The sequence below is a fragment of the Penicillium daleae genome, assembly GCF_028827525.1.
Source record: "Penicillium daleae strain IBT 16125 chromosome Unknown utg000006l_segment0_segment0, whole genome shotgun sequence".
Taxonomy (NCBI): Eukaryota; Fungi; Ascomycota; class Eurotiomycetes; order Eurotiales; family Aspergillaceae; genus Penicillium; species Penicillium daleae.
In genome coordinates, this window is record NW_026623154.1 from 2,760,698 (window position 1) to 2,777,248 (window position 16,551).

General features: G+C 52.1%; 5 protein-coding genes across 5 annotated transcripts; 4 read left to right on the forward strand and 1 right to left on the reverse strand.

Annotated features, from left to right (window-relative positions):
* Positions 1-103: 103 nt before the first annotated feature.
* Positions 104-2,254, forward strand: N7458_006697 (2-isopropylmalate synthase; the record flags this gene model as incomplete). The annotated part of the gene is made up of 4 exons (XM_056910079.1): positions 104-111; positions 205-1,209; positions 1,269-2,004; positions 2,072-2,254. 4 exons carry the CDS (start codon positions 104-106, stop codon positions 2,252-2,254), a joined length of 1,932 nt encoding a protein of 643 aa, XP_056765783.1.
* A 645-nt stretch (positions 2,255-2,899) lies between these two features.
* Positions 2,900-8,800, reverse strand: N7458_006698 (putative AMP binding domain protein; the record flags this gene model as incomplete). Its single annotated transcript, XM_056910080.1, has 4 exons — positions 2,900-3,857; positions 3,913-8,535; positions 8,655-8,677; positions 8,741-8,800. 4 exons carry the CDS (start codon positions 8,798-8,800, stop codon positions 2,900-2,902), a joined length of 5,664 nt encoding a protein of 1,887 aa, XP_056765784.1.
* Positions 8,801-9,783: 983 nt separating this feature from the next.
* N7458_006699 (40S ribosomal protein uS7) lies at positions 9,784-10,842 on the forward strand (the record flags this gene model as incomplete). The annotated part of the gene is made up of 4 exons (XM_056910081.1): positions 9,784-9,911; positions 10,129-10,312; positions 10,450-10,672; positions 10,748-10,842. 4 exons carry the CDS (start codon positions 9,784-9,786, stop codon positions 10,840-10,842), a joined length of 630 nt encoding a protein of 209 aa, XP_056765785.1.
* A 568-nt stretch (positions 10,843-11,410) lies between these two features.
* Positions 11,411-13,816, forward strand: N7458_006700 (SDA1 family protein; the record flags this gene model as incomplete). Its single annotated transcript, XM_056910082.1, has 3 exons — positions 11,411-11,457; positions 11,547-11,582; positions 11,659-13,816. The coding sequence occupies 3 exons, from the start codon at positions 11,411-11,413 to the stop codon at positions 13,814-13,816; spliced, it is 2,241 nt and encodes a 746-aa protein (XP_056765786.1).
* A 789-nt stretch (positions 13,817-14,605) lies between these two features.
* On the forward strand, positions 14,606-15,334 carry N7458_006701 (uncharacterized protein; the record flags this gene model as incomplete). Its single annotated transcript, XM_056910083.1, has 1 exon — positions 14,606-15,334. The coding sequence occupies one exon, from the start codon at positions 14,606-14,608 to the stop codon at positions 15,332-15,334; it is 729 nt and encodes a 242-aa protein (XP_056765787.1).
* Between the last annotated feature and the right edge of the window lie 1,217 nt (positions 15,335-16,551).

Below are 16,551 nucleotides of genomic sequence, written 5' to 3' on the forward strand. Positions count from 1 at the left end.
TCCGACCAGACCGCACCTCGTCTGAAAGTCGCTCTTCTCTTCTTCTCTTTTATCGCCTCTTATCACCTCTCCCCCCCCACTGTATACCCCGCCAACCGCGAAAATGCCGATGTATGTTCTTTCGCGAAAGCTTTACACGCTGCATATCCCCTGACAAAGACCCAACTGAATGATCCAATGCTAACATTCGATTCCCTCATATAGGCTCAAAGATCCCTCAAAAAAGTATAAGCCATACAAGCCGCTTAACCTCCCCAACAGGACTTGGCCAGACAAGCAAATCACGTCAGCACCAAGATGGCTCGCAACGGATCTGCGGGATGGAAACCAGTCTCTCCCCGACCCAATGGATGGCGAGCAAAAGTACCGCTTCTTCAAGAAACTCGTGGAAATCGGCTACAAGGAAATCGAAGTCTCCTTCCCCTCTGCCTCTCAAATCGACTTTGACTTTACCCGCCGCCTCGTCGAAGAGCCTGGCCTCACTCCCGACGATGTCTGGCTCCAGGTCCTCGCTCCGTGCCGTGAGGATCTCATCCGCCGCACTGTCGACTCTCTGAGGGGCGCTAAGAAGGCTATTCTGCACATCTACCTCGCGACCAGCCCTTGCTTCCGTCAAATCGTGTTCAACATGGACAAGAAGCAAAGTCTGGAGAAGGCCGTTGCTTGCGCCAAGTATGCTCGTTCAATTACAAAGGATGACCCCTCCATGGCCGGTACGCAATGGCAGTTCGAGTTCTCCCCGGAAACTTTCTCGGATACCGAGCCTGAATTCGCTGTGGAGGTTTGCGAGGCTGTCAAGGCTGCTTGGGAGCCGACTGTTGAGAACCCCATTATTTTCAATCTGCCTGCTACCGTCGAGATGTCCACTCCCAATGTCTACGCCGATCAGATTGAGTATTTCTGCACTAATATGACCGAGCGTGAGAAGTTCGTTGTCTCCCTCCATCCTCACAACGACCGTGGCTGTGCTATTGCTGCGGCCGAGCTTGCTCAGATGGCCGGTGCCCAGCGTGTCGAGGGTACTCTGTTCGGCAACGGCGAGCGCACGGGTAACGTCGATCTCGTCACTCTCGCTCTCAATCTGTACACGCAAGGTGTCTCACCTAACGTGGACTTTTCCGATATCCCCTCCGTTATCAAGCTTGTGGAGGAGTGCAATAAGATTCCAGTCAACGAGCGCTGGCCTTATGGTGGTGCCCTGGTCACGAGGTTAGTCATTTCGCTCACATTGTATGCTACATACATTCTAACTTTCCTCTCTCCTTTAGTGCCTTCAGTGGAAGTCACCAGGACGCTGTCAAGAAGGGCTTCGCGCTGCGCGAGAAGGCTGGTGCTACGGATGACGAAGAGTGGAGGATGCCTTACCTTCCCCTCGACCCCAAGGATATCGGACGAAACTACGAGGCTGTCATCCGTGTCAACTCCCAAAGCGGCAAGGGTGGAGCTGCCTGGATTATTCTGCGCACTCTGGAGCTGGATCTCCCCCGCGGTCTCCAGGTCGAGTTCAGCAAGGTTGTGCAACGAGAGACCGAGAGGCTCAGCCGGGAGCTGCGCCCATCCGAGCTCGTCACCCTGTTTGAGGAGGCCTACCACCTCAAGTCAAACCCTCGCTTCAACCTCATCGACTACAACATTACCACCGATCGATCGCAGTCGCCTGCGCCACCTGCGCCTGGCAAGGCTCTCAACACCAAGAACCTCAAGCGTCGCTTCACTGGTATCATTGAGATCGATGGCGTTCAGCATCCTATCACTGGCACGGGTAACGGTGCCATTTCCGCCCTTGCCGCCGCCCTGTCCACCCTGAGCATTGATCTCGATGTTGTGGACTACAAGGAGCACTCTATCAGCCAGAGCAACGAGGGTGGTCTGGGTCGTGAAGTCAAGGCCGCCACATACATCCAATGTACTGCCGCCGGCAGCAAGCACCAAGTATGGGGTGTCGGTATCCACGCCGATGTGGTACAGGCTTCCCTGATTGCCCTGCTCAGCGCTGCCAGCTCCGTAAGTTCAACGCAACTGATCCCCAGCAATACAGCTCACAGCCAAACTAACCTCCCGTCTATTATAGTTCCTTACCTCCCGCGCCGGCTCCCCAGCTCCCTTCCGCCCTATCCGTTCCAACACCCTTACACACGAGGACCTCGAGGCTCTTGAGCAGCTGACTGGTTCCTCAGAGACTGCCACTGCCAATGGTGGTTTCAGCGCCAAGGTCGACATTGACGGTCTGACCCGGCAAGCCGAGCAGCAGTAAGCTGCCGAAAAGTTTGATGCTTTGCCATTTTGAGGGGCAGGTGTAGCAAATAATGCATAGTTATAAGTTCAATTTGAAACATATAGTGGTTCCGATATCTATTTGAGATTTTGTTGTTGGCATAAGAAGGGATTTTTCTAAGTATTTCGACGATGAAATATTCGTTAGCAATGTCATGCACACTGAATTGGTGATCATCTGATGCAACCTAATCGAGTTTGCTTGAATAAATAACCATCGATATACTTCCTCCAGTGTTTTCCTTAGCAAGTCCGAGTCCAGTGGTGTCTGAGAATAGTGCCAAATTATGGGAATGTGGTTCTAAGGAAGTGAAATGTTCGGGTATGTGATTGCTATGTACAAAAAAGCGCATATGCAGGGCAGGGAATGGCGCAGGGTAGGTATTTATGGAGATGAGAAGAAATCTTCCACAGACAAAAAAAGACATAACAAATGCTAAAAACTGAGTCAAATAGGAAAAGGGGGTGCAGTCCACAATAATTTCACACAATTGAAACAACAATCGCGTCGTTAACAAGTCTCAAAGTCATGCGCTTTCTTCTTACTCTAGAAAATTCACACGTAGCACGTTCCATGTACAGAGCCTGCCTTGGAGGCTCATTACTCATGACTCATGACTCAACTTCAGATGAGGTTGCCAGCGTTGGAGGGCTTTCGCTGGCCATCTTCTCCACCCAGGGCGGACTGATACATGAGAGCCTCCTGGGGCCAGTCATCGATTAGGCCGCTTTCCTGGGTTCCAGGACGTGACGTTTGTTGATATCCAGAAACGGGAACTCCTACATTGTCACCGTGATAGCCGGCCGCCTGTTGACCAGGGAGCGAGCTCTGCCTGGGCTGGTGATACTCGGCTCCAGATGGTACAGGATCATGCGGCAGCTGCTCGATGGGGCTATTGATCATATCGAAGCTGAAGCGGAAATCGCGGGTAGGACCAGGACCGCGTTCGTGAGCTGGTTCCACCATGTCAAAACGTTGATCATCAAAATGATGATCGAAATGGTCGTCATCCTCGGTCACTATCGTTGCAGACTGAGGCTCCTGGATGTGAGGTACAGCAGAGGTCGGTGCAGGGACGGGCGTTGAGGAAACAAAATTCTCGGTGCGAGTGTCAAGCTCCGGCAGAGTTGTAGGAGGCATTTCCCGGTAAGATTCTTGCAGGATGACAGCCCTGTCCTCAGGGACCGCAGTGGCTGGGGATCGTGGCACAGCGGGCATGTCGGCATCAGGAACAATACTAGAATGCCGGACGCTGTGTCCCATGGTACTTCCAGGTTTGGAGCCGCGGCTAGCACGGTGCTGCATGAGATTGAATGGATGATCCTCGTCCAAATCGCGGATGCTGAATTGAGCAATCGTTCGCAGCTTGCGCGTCACCCAAGAAGCCAGAACCTTTCCGCGCTGCTTTTCACCGAGTCGAGAGCGAGGGAAATCCCCGTGGGAGACAAATGCAACAATATCTGCGACCACCTGGTGTTCACCCAGGATTGTGTCCACAATGACAGGAACGAGAGAAGCCAGGAACGACTTGCGAGTGACCTCGACGACGACCACGATCAAGCCGCCTGCTTGGAAGATGGCACTGTAGATGGATGGTTAGCTAGTGTATAGATACATCACACTTTTGGAAAACTCACCATCCTCCCTTCATTATGTTGCGGTGGCATCTCTCTACCGAGTTCTCGATATCCATGGGGAAATGATTAAGACCATTAACCTCAAAGGTCTCGCCAATGCTTCCAAGAACGAAAAGCACCTGCATCTCCACCGGCTGCCCACCAGGACCAATGGGTCGAGTAACAGTGTGCAAGAAACCGAGGTCTCCGGTACGGACATAGGGTACGTTGGGGTCGCCATCTGCGACCCGACCATTCATCCTTTCAGCGTCAAACTCATTCGTAGACCTGTAAAATCCCTTGGCACAAGCATCCGATTGGACCCAAATCTCACCGTACTCCCCAACATGCGCTAGCGTGCAGGTTTCTGGGTTGACAATAGCAATCTGGGTGTTGACGGGCACCATTCCAGAATCTTGGACCAACAGCGCCGTTGGGTCCGAATCGGGATCGACGGGGTAGATAAGACCCCGGCGAAGACTGCGAAGATCAAGGCAAAGCTCAATAGGTTCAATGCACATGTATGATCTCGTGACAATCATAGGATTGAGGACGTGGGAATAGACAACGTTGATTGCAGTTCGGTCCAAGCCAGCTGTTGCAAAGTGGAGTCGTGTCTTCTGGTAGATATCGACTCTGGGTCGGGCTTCAGCAGAGATCATCAAATTCTTGAGTTCTTGCAGCTGGAAGCCCTTTCCAGCCATGGTGCTCATGGCATAGTCCAGCATCTGACTTGTGGCATAGGTGTCCTTGATCTTGTACCGGGCAAGTGTCACAAACAATGTCATTGGGTTCTGGGCAAAATCGACGGGAGAGACGAGGTATGTAGGAGCGCCGACGTAGACGCCCATCAAACAGGTATGAAGGAAACCAAGACCCAGAGTGCTGCGCACACTACCAAGCACTGGTCGCGAGCTAGTCATTTGACAGGTCTCTTTCTGCACCTTGCACATGCCCAGGATAGTATCATGCCCGATTTGCACGGAAATTCGTCGTTGGTCTGGGGTCCAGTAGGTCCAAACAAGGGCAGCCTGATTACCTTGAAGCCAAGTATCCTTCACGGTGTACCCGAGCTCCCGGCAGCCATGTGATTGCTTGGAAGGCTTCGTAGTGTTGTAGATGGCCGGCACACCGATGCGAAGAACCTGCGCAGACTGCTTGATATGCTGCGAGACAAGCTTCTGCCGCATGACATGGTCAACCTCGGTGTTGACGATGATGGCCTTGACATTGAAGTCGTTGATAACATGCAGGAATGCAGGAGCATCCTCAGAGAGACGGTTCTGATCAATGGGAGCCACCGGAAGGACGACGACGCCCAAGCAGAAGCAGGCATGGACGGCATAGATGTATTCTTCCGAATGAGTGTACATCAATATCAGATGGTCACCAGGTCGAACCTTCACCTTGTTTTTGAGGTAGGTTGCAACCGCGGAGACCTTCAAATCGAATTTCTTCCAGGTAATGCCCTTACCTTCTTTACCACGGCTGTCGATGGAGCAATAAGCAAGCTCTTCAGCCTGGCGTGAGACCCGCCACTGGAAAAGATCGACGATCGTCTTGAACTGGTTGAGTGGAGTAGAGGTTCGGTCATCCATGACAACATCCCGGTAATCCACGCCAGAATATTGTTTCTCCTGGTAGGCCAAGATATCTTGTCGGGAAGCTAAGGCCAGGGGTGACCAGATGCCACCCTCGGGGTCGACACCAACGGGCAAGTTCATCACAGACCGCTCCACCCCAAACTTGACGTGCACAGCCTGCAACAAACCAGCTTCAAAGTCCTTGCGGCACAGCATGTTGCCAATCTCCAATCTACCATTCTTGGTCACGCGCGGAAGACTGTTGGGGGCAGTAATCAAAACACAATAGACTCGGAGATGGTGCTCCTGATAGAGGACCTCCATGCAACGCTCCGCAAGCGAATCAAGAAGAACAGAGTCAAGTTGACGTGGCGGGCCACCCGAGGTTGTAGGAGCCGTCGAAGCAGCATACGATTCCAGAACAATGACCGGCAGATGCTCTTCATTCACGAACACATCGAATGCCGTGCAATCGTGGATCTTTGGCACCTTCTTTAGGAGGCTGATGACCAAGTGTTGAACAAAGAAGTACCGGTGCTCGGTAATATCTTGACCATGCTCAACCCATTCCACCTTTTGGCGTAGTCTGTCTTCATACAAACCCAGCACGAAGACCTTGCCTTCAATCACGCAGCCAAGCAGACCAGTGCGCAAGAACTCAGGCTCCACAAGAACCGGAGTAGGGTTTGAATCTTCAAACTTGTAAGGCCTAGCGTGGAAGATGGCCTCTGTATGCTTGGGCAGCGCCCAGAAGCCCCCAGAGAGCGACGGTGAGTCCACCCAGATTTCTCCGATGACATTGGGTGTGCATAGGAGATTGGTCTCAGGATCGACGATGGCAAGAGTAGCATCAGGAATCGGATAACCAAAGGCACCTACTCGGACAGTATGCGGCATAGTACTAGCATACCTACGAGCATCCTCTCCCATCGCCACCACAACGATTTCATTGCTTTTAAGGGCCTCCTTGTCGAGAAGAACCTCACCAAGGCCGTTCTTTGCGGTCTCTTTGGGAGCGGAAATGCGAGAGCCACCACCCAGAAGACTGCTGCCAAAGCCGGTGTTGGTATCCGATTTCTCGAGTTTTCCGTCTTCTTCCTTCTTCTGGCGACCTGCCGGGTCCATTTCATGGGTCAAGACACATCCCATTCGCTCCTCGCCGCCCAGCCAGTCGCGTACGCTGATGACCATTCCGCCATGTTCAGGTAAACAAAGCATCGGACAAACAATCTCTCTGGCACGTGGATTTCTCATAGGTTGCAGCCATCTGTCTGATAGGATCTCGTGAAACTCCGAATCAACAGTGATTGTGTCGATGAGGCAAAGTTTGACGCTGCTGAAGTTGGGTTCTGAGTTCTTTTTGAAGTGCCTAGTGGACATGGGATCCTGTTGATAGTTGTATGCGGCGATCTTCAGTCCCGAGTAATCCGCAGCCATAATGGTCGCCCTATACTTGGTGATCAGATGAGCATACAGACCGGGAGTTTCAACCGCGCGGTCCTCGTGCCAGACCGTTGTATGACCGCCGTAAACGGTCAAGAGAACTCCCAGAATCATGCCAATCCCTTGTCTTGGGTCCAGGTAACTAATGATGGTTTCACCCTTGGCCGCAAACTGTCTGCTACTAGACTCCGTAGGGACAGTTGAGACGATGGCACTCAGGCAGGCCATCTGGTGCATGATGGTTCGGTGGCTCATCACGACACCGCGCATATCCCCAGTCGGAGCCCGCGCAAATTCGATGAAAGCTAGATCGGGTACAACGAGGGCAGGTGTGTCGTCCTTCCTTTTGGGATGAAAGCTGCCGAATTCATTGGTTTTCCACCACTCAACCCCACGAGGCCAATTGAGCTTTTGCGCCGTGATGTCACGTTGGAACCCTTTCAGGTTGTTTTCGGTAGTCAAGGCTAGATGAGCTTGCGTTGATGTGAGCACCAGATTCAGGCTTTGGTAATCATCCAGACTATTGATCGGAACGGCGACCACTCCTGCGATGAAACAACCCATGAGGGCCACGGCGAACTCGATAATTTCAGCCTCGCGATAGATCAGCGCAACACGATCTCCACGGTACAAGTTGCTTTTATCGCGAATCACCTGCGCAACCTTTTCTGCGCGGCTTGCCAGTTTATCCCATGTGATTGAAGCAATTTCCTTTCCCTTCTGATCCAGCACCCAGTATGCAGGCTGTTTCGGGTGGACTCGTGCACGATGTCGCAGAACCGTTGGAATATTGTCAAAATTTGACATGGGGATATTCTTGTCATGAGGGTCGCTCACGGCAAAGGGAATATCTCGAGGCTCGAGGGGTAAGAGGTGCTCGATCGCCGGGCCATGAGGCAATTCGGAGGGAGGTATGAAGGGCGGCGCCATGTTCGCCGTTGGTGAAAAGGCCTCGCCTGATTGAGAGTAGCGATGAAAGCCACCACCATAACTTTCCCTGTAATCATCATGCTGCTGTCCAGCAAAGTCTGAGAAGTAGCCCTGCTGGGAATCCAACATTGTCGACTGTCGCGTGACCCCACCCGAAGCGGGATCGTAGCCTCCGATGCCATCATCCATGTACTCGGCTTGGGCGTATTCGGGGTGCGCATATTCCGCCTGTGACTCGGGGTTAAAAGCGTAGTTCTGGCTCATCAGAGTCGCGGTGCGCGATCCATCTTGGCCTTGCGAACCAGGAATCGGAGGTTTGGGCAAGAAAAGCGAATCATACGAGGCCGACGATGGCATTCGATCCAGAGCCTGTATCATGCCCGTACTGTCTCGCTCATTCGATCCGGCTGGAGCCGGAGATGGATTCTGTGCGTCCACGCTGACCCGGCGGGCGTACCCATATCCTCCGCCGTTGTGTATGCCATCGTATGCGCCCGCATAGGTTGGAGAAGCGATGGTCGGCTGTGAGGACTCGGCGGTCGGCGGTCGAACGCTCAATATAGCTGGTGGGGGGATATGGGAGCTTTCGGATGGGCCCCCATAGCCTGCGGCCGCATGAGAGCCAATCTCAAGCGGCTTATTGGGGCCGAGGAATTGGGAGAGCAGGAGGGTGCGTCGCTTTTGATACCTGTACTGACGTTAATGCACCGTTCCTGTGTAGCAGACCTCAGATGACCACGTGAGTGATCAGTGTAATCCCCATAATCATGCTCATCGGGTTTGCCGTGTTACAGGACGACTGCTTACCCTTTCTCGGTGATATCGCCCTCCTGTTTGAACAAATCTTGTGTAAGCGCAAGAAGACATCATAATCGTCAGAGGGCGAAACTTACCTCCAGCTCCCTGTCCAGTTTCCGCAAAGCGGACTGGAACTCTGGATTCTCCTCCGCCATTAGAATACGGGAAGGGCCTCAATTTGAGGCAAGTGGATCGAACACGCGGGGGAGGGATGGGAAAGTAGTCAGTCAAGAAAGCCTCATCCCATGGAATTCCCCGAAGCGCAACAAGTGGGAGACGAAGAGGGGTGACCTGCAGAGACCCCTGTCCAATGTAGTAGTTGTTGTATTCCCTGGGGATGTTGACCAACCACCAGCGAATTGTCTGGTCTCAAGTGTCCGACCTCCGCGCTGGACACAACGTCACCCACCCCCAAAGGCGGTCAGACGAGCCGAGTGTACAACTGAGACAAGGCTGGCCAAAATAGCGATAGTCAGGCAATTGGTGCTATATTTATGGAGAAAAGGGCTTGAATGATTCCGAGGAGCAAGATTGGTTTTGCTATGTTGGAAATCTCAGGGGCTATGTACAGTATACGATGTACCATGTGGTCATGATAGAAACTGTGGCTTTCTCAGGTACCAGTGGGCGTCCTGTCTCAGCCCCCAGTCACCAGTCACCAGGGCTTGATTGTTATTATCCATTCATGAAGATAATTCTACGAAGCACTTTTGGAATGTGTTATGTTATTGCATATTAGAAAGGAAGGGCACTGATTCAAATGCCATCGTGTGAACAGAATTCGCAGATATAAGACATGGCAAAATGCAATGGCGGGGAAGTTTTGAACCATTGCAACTGTGGCACTTGTCAAAGGAGTTCTGCCAAGCCGGCTGTCCCAACTGACAAGGTCCGTGATATGAATGTTGGAGGCCTAAGGCCATCGACAGAAAAACCAGATCACATGACTGGCTGTCCTTGCCTGCTTACGTCATCCAGACGATTGCCCTAAAAATTCCTCATGTGACTCCACCCACACACCACACACCGCTAAGCGAGACCACCTCCAAATTCCTGTGTGGATAGCCATCCCGATTGATCGTTCAACCACCCTCGACAACCCGGTCACCGTTTCCCACCACCCCCCTCGACAATCAAGATGTCCGACTCCGGGGACGTTCAGGCCGTTCAGCTGCCTAAGGAGATTGCTCACCTCGACAACCAGCCCGTTCTCCTCTTCGGCAAGTGGAGCTACGAGGATGTCGAGATCCGCGACATCTCCCTGACGTGAGTCTACCTCAAATCGAACGGCAACGAGTTTTTTTTCTGGATGGATTTGGTCCCGGGGGTTATATGCAGAGAGCGAGTTGACGCTGCAAGAGACGTGGGAAAGGACATGTGGGCATATGGCGCGCGCCGGGACAAATTTTTCTGGAGGAACCAAATGTCGAATTCACCAATGCAAGAATTCGAATGGCTAACCTCTTTTCTTGCCCGCCAACAGCGACTACATCCAGATCCGCCAGCCGGTCTACACCTCTCACTCCGCCGGTCGCTATGCCGCCAAGCGTTTCCGCAAGGCCCAGTGCCCCATCATCGAGCGCCTGACCAACTCGATCATGATGAACGGCCGCAACAACGGAAAGAAGGCCATGGCTGTCCGCATTGTCGCCCACGCTTTCGAGATCGTACGTTTTCACCCTCATGCCTACAATCCGCATTGGAGACATCTGTTGCGAAGAATCGGACAATCGTTCAATTTCCGCCCTGATATCACCACTGGCATCACATCTTCAATGATCTGCATCTAACTCTTCCATAATAGATCAACATCACCACCGACTCCAACCCCATCCAGATCGCTGTTGATGCCATCGTCAACTGCGGTGCCCGTGAGGACTCCACCCGTATTGGTTCCGCCGGTACCGTCCGTCGCCAGGCCGTCGATGTTTCTCCCCTGCGCCGTGTCAACACCGCCATTGCTCTGATCACCATTGGCGCCCGCGAGAGCTCTTTCCGCTCCGTCAAGTCCATCTCTGAGTGCCTGGGTTCGTTCTATCCCAACCCTTGAGGAATCGTTGATGGATATGTCGAGAAATTTTTTTACTAACATCTCCCTTTAGCTGAGGAGCTTGTCAACGCCGCCAAGGGCAGCAGCAACTCCTACGCCATCAAGAAGAAGGACGAGCTGGAGCGTGTTGCCAAGTCTAACCGGTAAAGGGTGTACTGGATGCATTCTCCGTTTGGTCCTATGTGTTTTATGGATACTGGAGTGAACGGAGTGTTTTTCACCGGGTTTCGGATGATTGACATACAACTGCACGAGCTGTACATGGATTGAGACAGCCACGGAGGAAGCAGGGTCCAAAAATGGGAACACAATCGGATAGCTTCATTTCCAGCAGTTGTGATGCGGTCGCAAGGGCCTTGGGTGGTAATGGCCAAGTTTAAGTGAAAAAACAAAATTTTTTTACTGTTCACATCATGCGATTATGGATTTTCTGTAGCATTCAAAAGTAGTCTACGAGTTCTTTCAGATGACATTTCGAGGATTCCTTCATTGTAATAATATAAAATACCTGAATAAAACAATAGAAACAGCGGCCTATCATTTTGATTCTTGATCAGCGACGGGCGATTCGTAGGCTGGATTTATGGAGGGACCCGCGCTTGTTCTCCAAGTTGAGTCGCTTATCGATACGGCGGAAAAAAAGTTTCGGAGCGCAACTGACCCCCAGCCTCTTTTTCCCTCCACCACTGTTTTACATCTACCAGAGGCTTTCAAGATGGTCAAACGGAAGCTTGGAGCCTTGGAAAAGGTTGAGGCTGATCTGTGAGTAATTACTGTCACTTGAATTGCAGTGCGCCCGGATGTAACCACGTTGTGAAGTTGAATATTGACTCGTTCTCTGTCCTTCGCAGGCCTAACTTGCAGCACAAGATTCGAAGGGATCCCAAGTAAGTGGCTTGAGTGCTTGTCTCTGTGAATTTCTTGGAATTGGCCCAGTTCTGACCAATACTCTGCTGTTTTCAGGTCTTACATCGAGGATTTCCGCGCCCAGCACTACCAATATGAGTCGCATCGAGAAATTTTCATGGCGGCGCCCTCTGCGGCAACGGACACCGGCATTATCTCTCTGAAAGAGTTGATTGACTTCATCTCTCATGTCGCCGATTGCTACCCAGAGATCTTGAAGGACTTCCCACAGCAGCTCATTGACATGCTGATGCAACACCACTTGGTCTTGGAGCCGGAACTTCGGGAGAAAATCGTTGGAAGCATCGTGCTTCTCAAGAAGAAGGACCTCTTGGACTCAGCTACGCTGCTTCACACCCTCTTCCCAATTCTCATCACCACGCCCAGCAAGACTCTTCGCGCTCTCCTGTTCCAGAAGATTCTGTCAGAGCTCCGCCAGGCCAATTCGAAAACCACCAACCACAAGCTCAACCGGACAATGCAGACTGTTCTCTTCAACTTGGTCACATCTGATCGCACGTCGTCCAAAGGCCTGTGGGCTATCAAAATTACCCGAGAGCTATGGAAGCGCCAGATTTGGACGGACGCCAAGGCTGTTGAGGTCATGAAAGAGGCCTCGCTTTCCCAGAATGAGAAGGTGATTGGTGGTGGAGTCCGTTTCTTCCTCGGCGGTGATAAGGAGCGTGAGGAAATGGAGGATGAGAGCAGTGACGAAGAGACTCTCGACATCGGTCGTCTTCGTCATACCTTGCAGATCAATAAAAAGTCGAAGAAGAAGGCCCGTGTTGCCGAGAAGGCCATGGCTACTCATAAGAAGAAGGAGCGCAAGAAGAACCAGCCTCACCCTCTCAACTTCTCAGCCCTACATCTGCTCCATGACCCGCAAGGATTCGCCGACAGTCTGTTCACCAAGCATTTGCAAAACAGCAAGGCTAAGCTGAACTTGGAGCAGAAACTCCTTGTTTTGCAGCTGGTCTCGCGCCTGGTTGGCCTGCACAAGCTGCATATCATGTCCCTCTACTCCTACTTCCAGAAGTTCCTTACTCCTCGCCAGCCTTCTGTCACCTCCTTCTTGGCCTCGTTGGCCCAGGCATCGCACGATCTGGTGCCTCCTGATGTCCTTGAACCCCTCATTCAGAAGATTGCCAATGAGTTCGTCTCGGAAGCATCGGCAGGAGAAGTTGCCACTGCTGGTCTCAATGCGATCCGAGAGATCTGTGTCAGACAGCCTCTGGCCATGGATGAAACCCTGCTCCAGGACCTTGTCATGTACAAGAAGAGTAAAGATAAGGGTGTGATGATGGCTTCGAAGGGTCTGCTCAGTCTCTACCGGGATGTTGGAGCGCAGATGCTCAAGAAGCGGGATCGCGGCAAGGAGGCCTCCATGGGTCTCCGCTCTGGGGAGAAAGAACAGAGACGGTTCGGTCAGCAGGAGGTTGGCGGAATTGAGGGTCTTGAACTGTTGGAGAAGTGGAAGGAAGAGGAGCGTCGCAAGAGACGTGAAGAGAAGGGCCTGCCTTCTGACGCCGAGGATGACGAGGACGAGGAAGATGACTGGGCCGCCTGGAACGTTGAGGACGATGACGATAGTGACGACTCTGGTGAATGGATCAATGTCCAGAGCGATGTTGAAATTGAACTCAGTGATTCTGAGGACGAAGGCAAGGACCGACCATCGAAGAAAGCCAAGCAGGATGAAGCAGAGGCGAAGGAGAAGGAGAAGGATGATGCGGCCCAGGAGGCTAAGCTATCCACCCTTGCCACCACACGAATCTTGACCCCAGCCGATCTTGCGAAGCTCGCCGAGCTGCGAGCTCAGGCATCTGTCGATTCTGCTGTTAATGGCTCGAGATCCCGCCGGCCTGCTCTGCCCGCTGCCCGCCACACGGATGACCCATTGACCGCTGCAGAGATCGAGGGTCTGGCGTCTTTGTCCGCGGCGAAGGCCACGCGTGAGGAACGTATTGCCCATGCACGCGAGGGCAAGCCGGATCGTGAGGAGCACAAGAGCAAGGAAGGAAGGCGGAGAGAGCGCAAGCAGGAGCAAGGCAAGAGTACTACCAACAAGGAGAAAGCCCGCCGCAAGAACTTCCTCATGACTCTGGGCAAAGCGAAGAGCAAGAACAAGCGCAGTCTTGTGGAGACTCGAGCTGTGCTGAAGGCACACCACGACCGCCAGAAGAGAGGCGGCAAGCGTGGCAATGCTGGTAACTGATTGAAAGTCCATCTTTGTTATATTCGGCCTTGATACATTTGCTCCGGGCATCGCGTTGTAGATAATGGCCATTGATCTGTTGAGGCATTGGCGTTTGATTTATTTTTGTTCTATTTGATGTCCGCAAGTTATCTAGGAGACCCAAAACGTTATTTATAGTATTATTCTGCATTGCATTTATCGACATACTCTCCCTTCATCTTCCTCTTGACGGTTCCAATCCCTCCGTCATAGTCATTCGTTCACAAATATAGCGTCCAGAATGGAGATAGTATGCAAGTGGATCCCGGAGATATATATTCGGTCCATTTCTTCTGATGGTTTGAAACGATATGGATCCATCATAGTGCAAGAGTCCAGAATATGATAGTAGCTGGTAAGTCAAGATCAACCACACCATATATCTAGTCATTTGTGACCTTATAACATACTGCAATCGATCATTCGTCGAAACTCAGATCTGTCCTACGAGACTGCAGATAACTTTAAATGAAAACATTGACACGTGACTGGTGACGCACGGAGCCCTAAGCCCTAACTAAAATAGGTTTAATGGAAAACGTGTCAGGCGCGTCTCTCCGCGTCGCGTTTCCCAGCCGCATCATTTTGCATCACCCCATTTCTTATCTCTCCGGTCTCGCATCCATTCCTCTACCCCTCAACCGTACCTAGAGGAACTCACTCGCCCCTTGCGCATTTGCATCGTAACTCCCCAGCAAATTACAGCCGTTGTTTGTCCTTCCTTCGCTCGGCTTTGCCGTCCTCGTTACAATCTCCACTCCCTTCATCATGCCATCGATCGTCACCAACCCGACCATGCCTGCCTCCAACAGCACACTCTCCAAGCGGCGCCGCTTCCAGACTCCAATTACAAGTTTCTTCCCTTCGGCTTCCTCAGAGTCACACACCGCTGATGGCCACGCCGTATCACACAACCACTATTCAGCCTCGACCTTCTCCGCAACCCCGATGGTACCAGCCAAGGTGCAGGCCTCACTCCTTTCGGTCGGAATGCGGGTTCGCAAATCCGTTGCAGATGGATACAAGACTCAGCTTTCGCTGGAAGCTGAGAAATCCAAAGTTGCAGTCGTTGCAACTGAGAGTCACCCGGCTCAACCTTATCATGGCAACATTCGTCTTGCGGAGCTTACTCCCTTTTCTGGCCTCTCCAAATCCATCAGCGAACCGCACTCAGTTTACAACGATGACGGTGATGCGTTTTCACTCCCTCCCAGCAGCCAGGAATCCATTTCATCAACTGGGTCATATGCCAGTGCATTGAACGGTCAGAAACGATCGTTCGACTTCGAGGATAATGTATATGCCGATGAGCATTTTGGCAATGAATCTGGGCAGGATATTCCTCGGGGACGAACCATTCTATCTCCAAGACGCCGTTTGTTGGTTCAGCACATTACCAACCAACCCAAGATGGACCTGGACGACTTCGAAGAAGCGTCTTTCCTCCGTCAGCGGGAGGAAGTCGATTCGGACTACATGCGCATGGATTTTGCTTAGTATCCTTTCAAACCCTCCTGCTTGCATTGCTTCTCCGTGGTTACTACTGGATGGCCCACGAAGAAGACCTGACTTGACTTGGCGAAACTCGCCACCGTCCCGAGTTTGGCCTTTGAACTCCTTTTCACCTGTCCTTTGCCCTTATCGACCTGTATGACCAATACTTGCTTTCGTCTTCTTTACTTTGTACCTATACCCACTTTTTGTTCAGATCATGTACTATCATTGCTTGTATCATTATCCTGAAATTGACCGCCCGCCGTATATGCGTGCGAATCACTATTTGAACCTGTCTCTTTCTATGCTTCTCGCCGAGGCTCATGTCAATCACTGCTTTCATTCTCCTCCGTAAGTGGCTGGGGAAGATCACACACGAGCCATCTCCGTGCAGCAAAGTGGAGCCCAAAGTTAGCACCCAGTTGATCTTGACCCTGACAGGACACGGAAAATACGGTCGCAACGACGGCCCGAGGATGGCGCCTTGCGATGACCCTGCCACCTATCCATATGCGAGAAATACGCCTCTTTGCGGCAAGACACAAATTTCGGGGCCATCCGAATCCTTCGACGGGAGCCCTTTCTGCAGCGGCAGTGGGGGCTGATCTCAAAATGGTGACACTGAAGCTTGCCAGTAGCAACCGCGAAGAGTTAGCGCATTTGGGGGCTGCAGAAGTTTGGGGGCCACGCTTTAATTCTTCCGCTGCCAATCATATCGTCAAAGAGGTCTCATTACTCTCATAACAACCAAACCAATTCCCTTCAGGGTCAGCGTGAGCCCGCCCCCAGTGGGGCCGCGTACAGTCATTGCTCAACCCGATCAGCAGCCAGCGACTGCAATATGAGTTCTTATAGTGGGAAAAATTGGACTCTTACCCAATGTCCCTGTCCATAGCTCCCAAAAAATCTGTCCAACCTCTGCGACATGGTTGCCGATAATCGATATTGTTACTTTCCCTCGGGCAATATCGCCAAAGGGAACGTTCCTTGCTCTGACGACACAAGTGCCACTTGCTGTGGGTCGCAAGACATTTGCTTGTCGAACGGACTCTGTTTGAACGTTGCGCACCAGCCGTATGTGCTATCACGGGGGGCATGCACCAATTCGGACTGGAGCTCGGGATGCGCGAGCTATTGTGGTAGGTACACCCATGCGATTGATAGGGATGCACCTGAAGTTCTGAACAGAGTGAGGGCAAATGTGACTAACCGATACGACG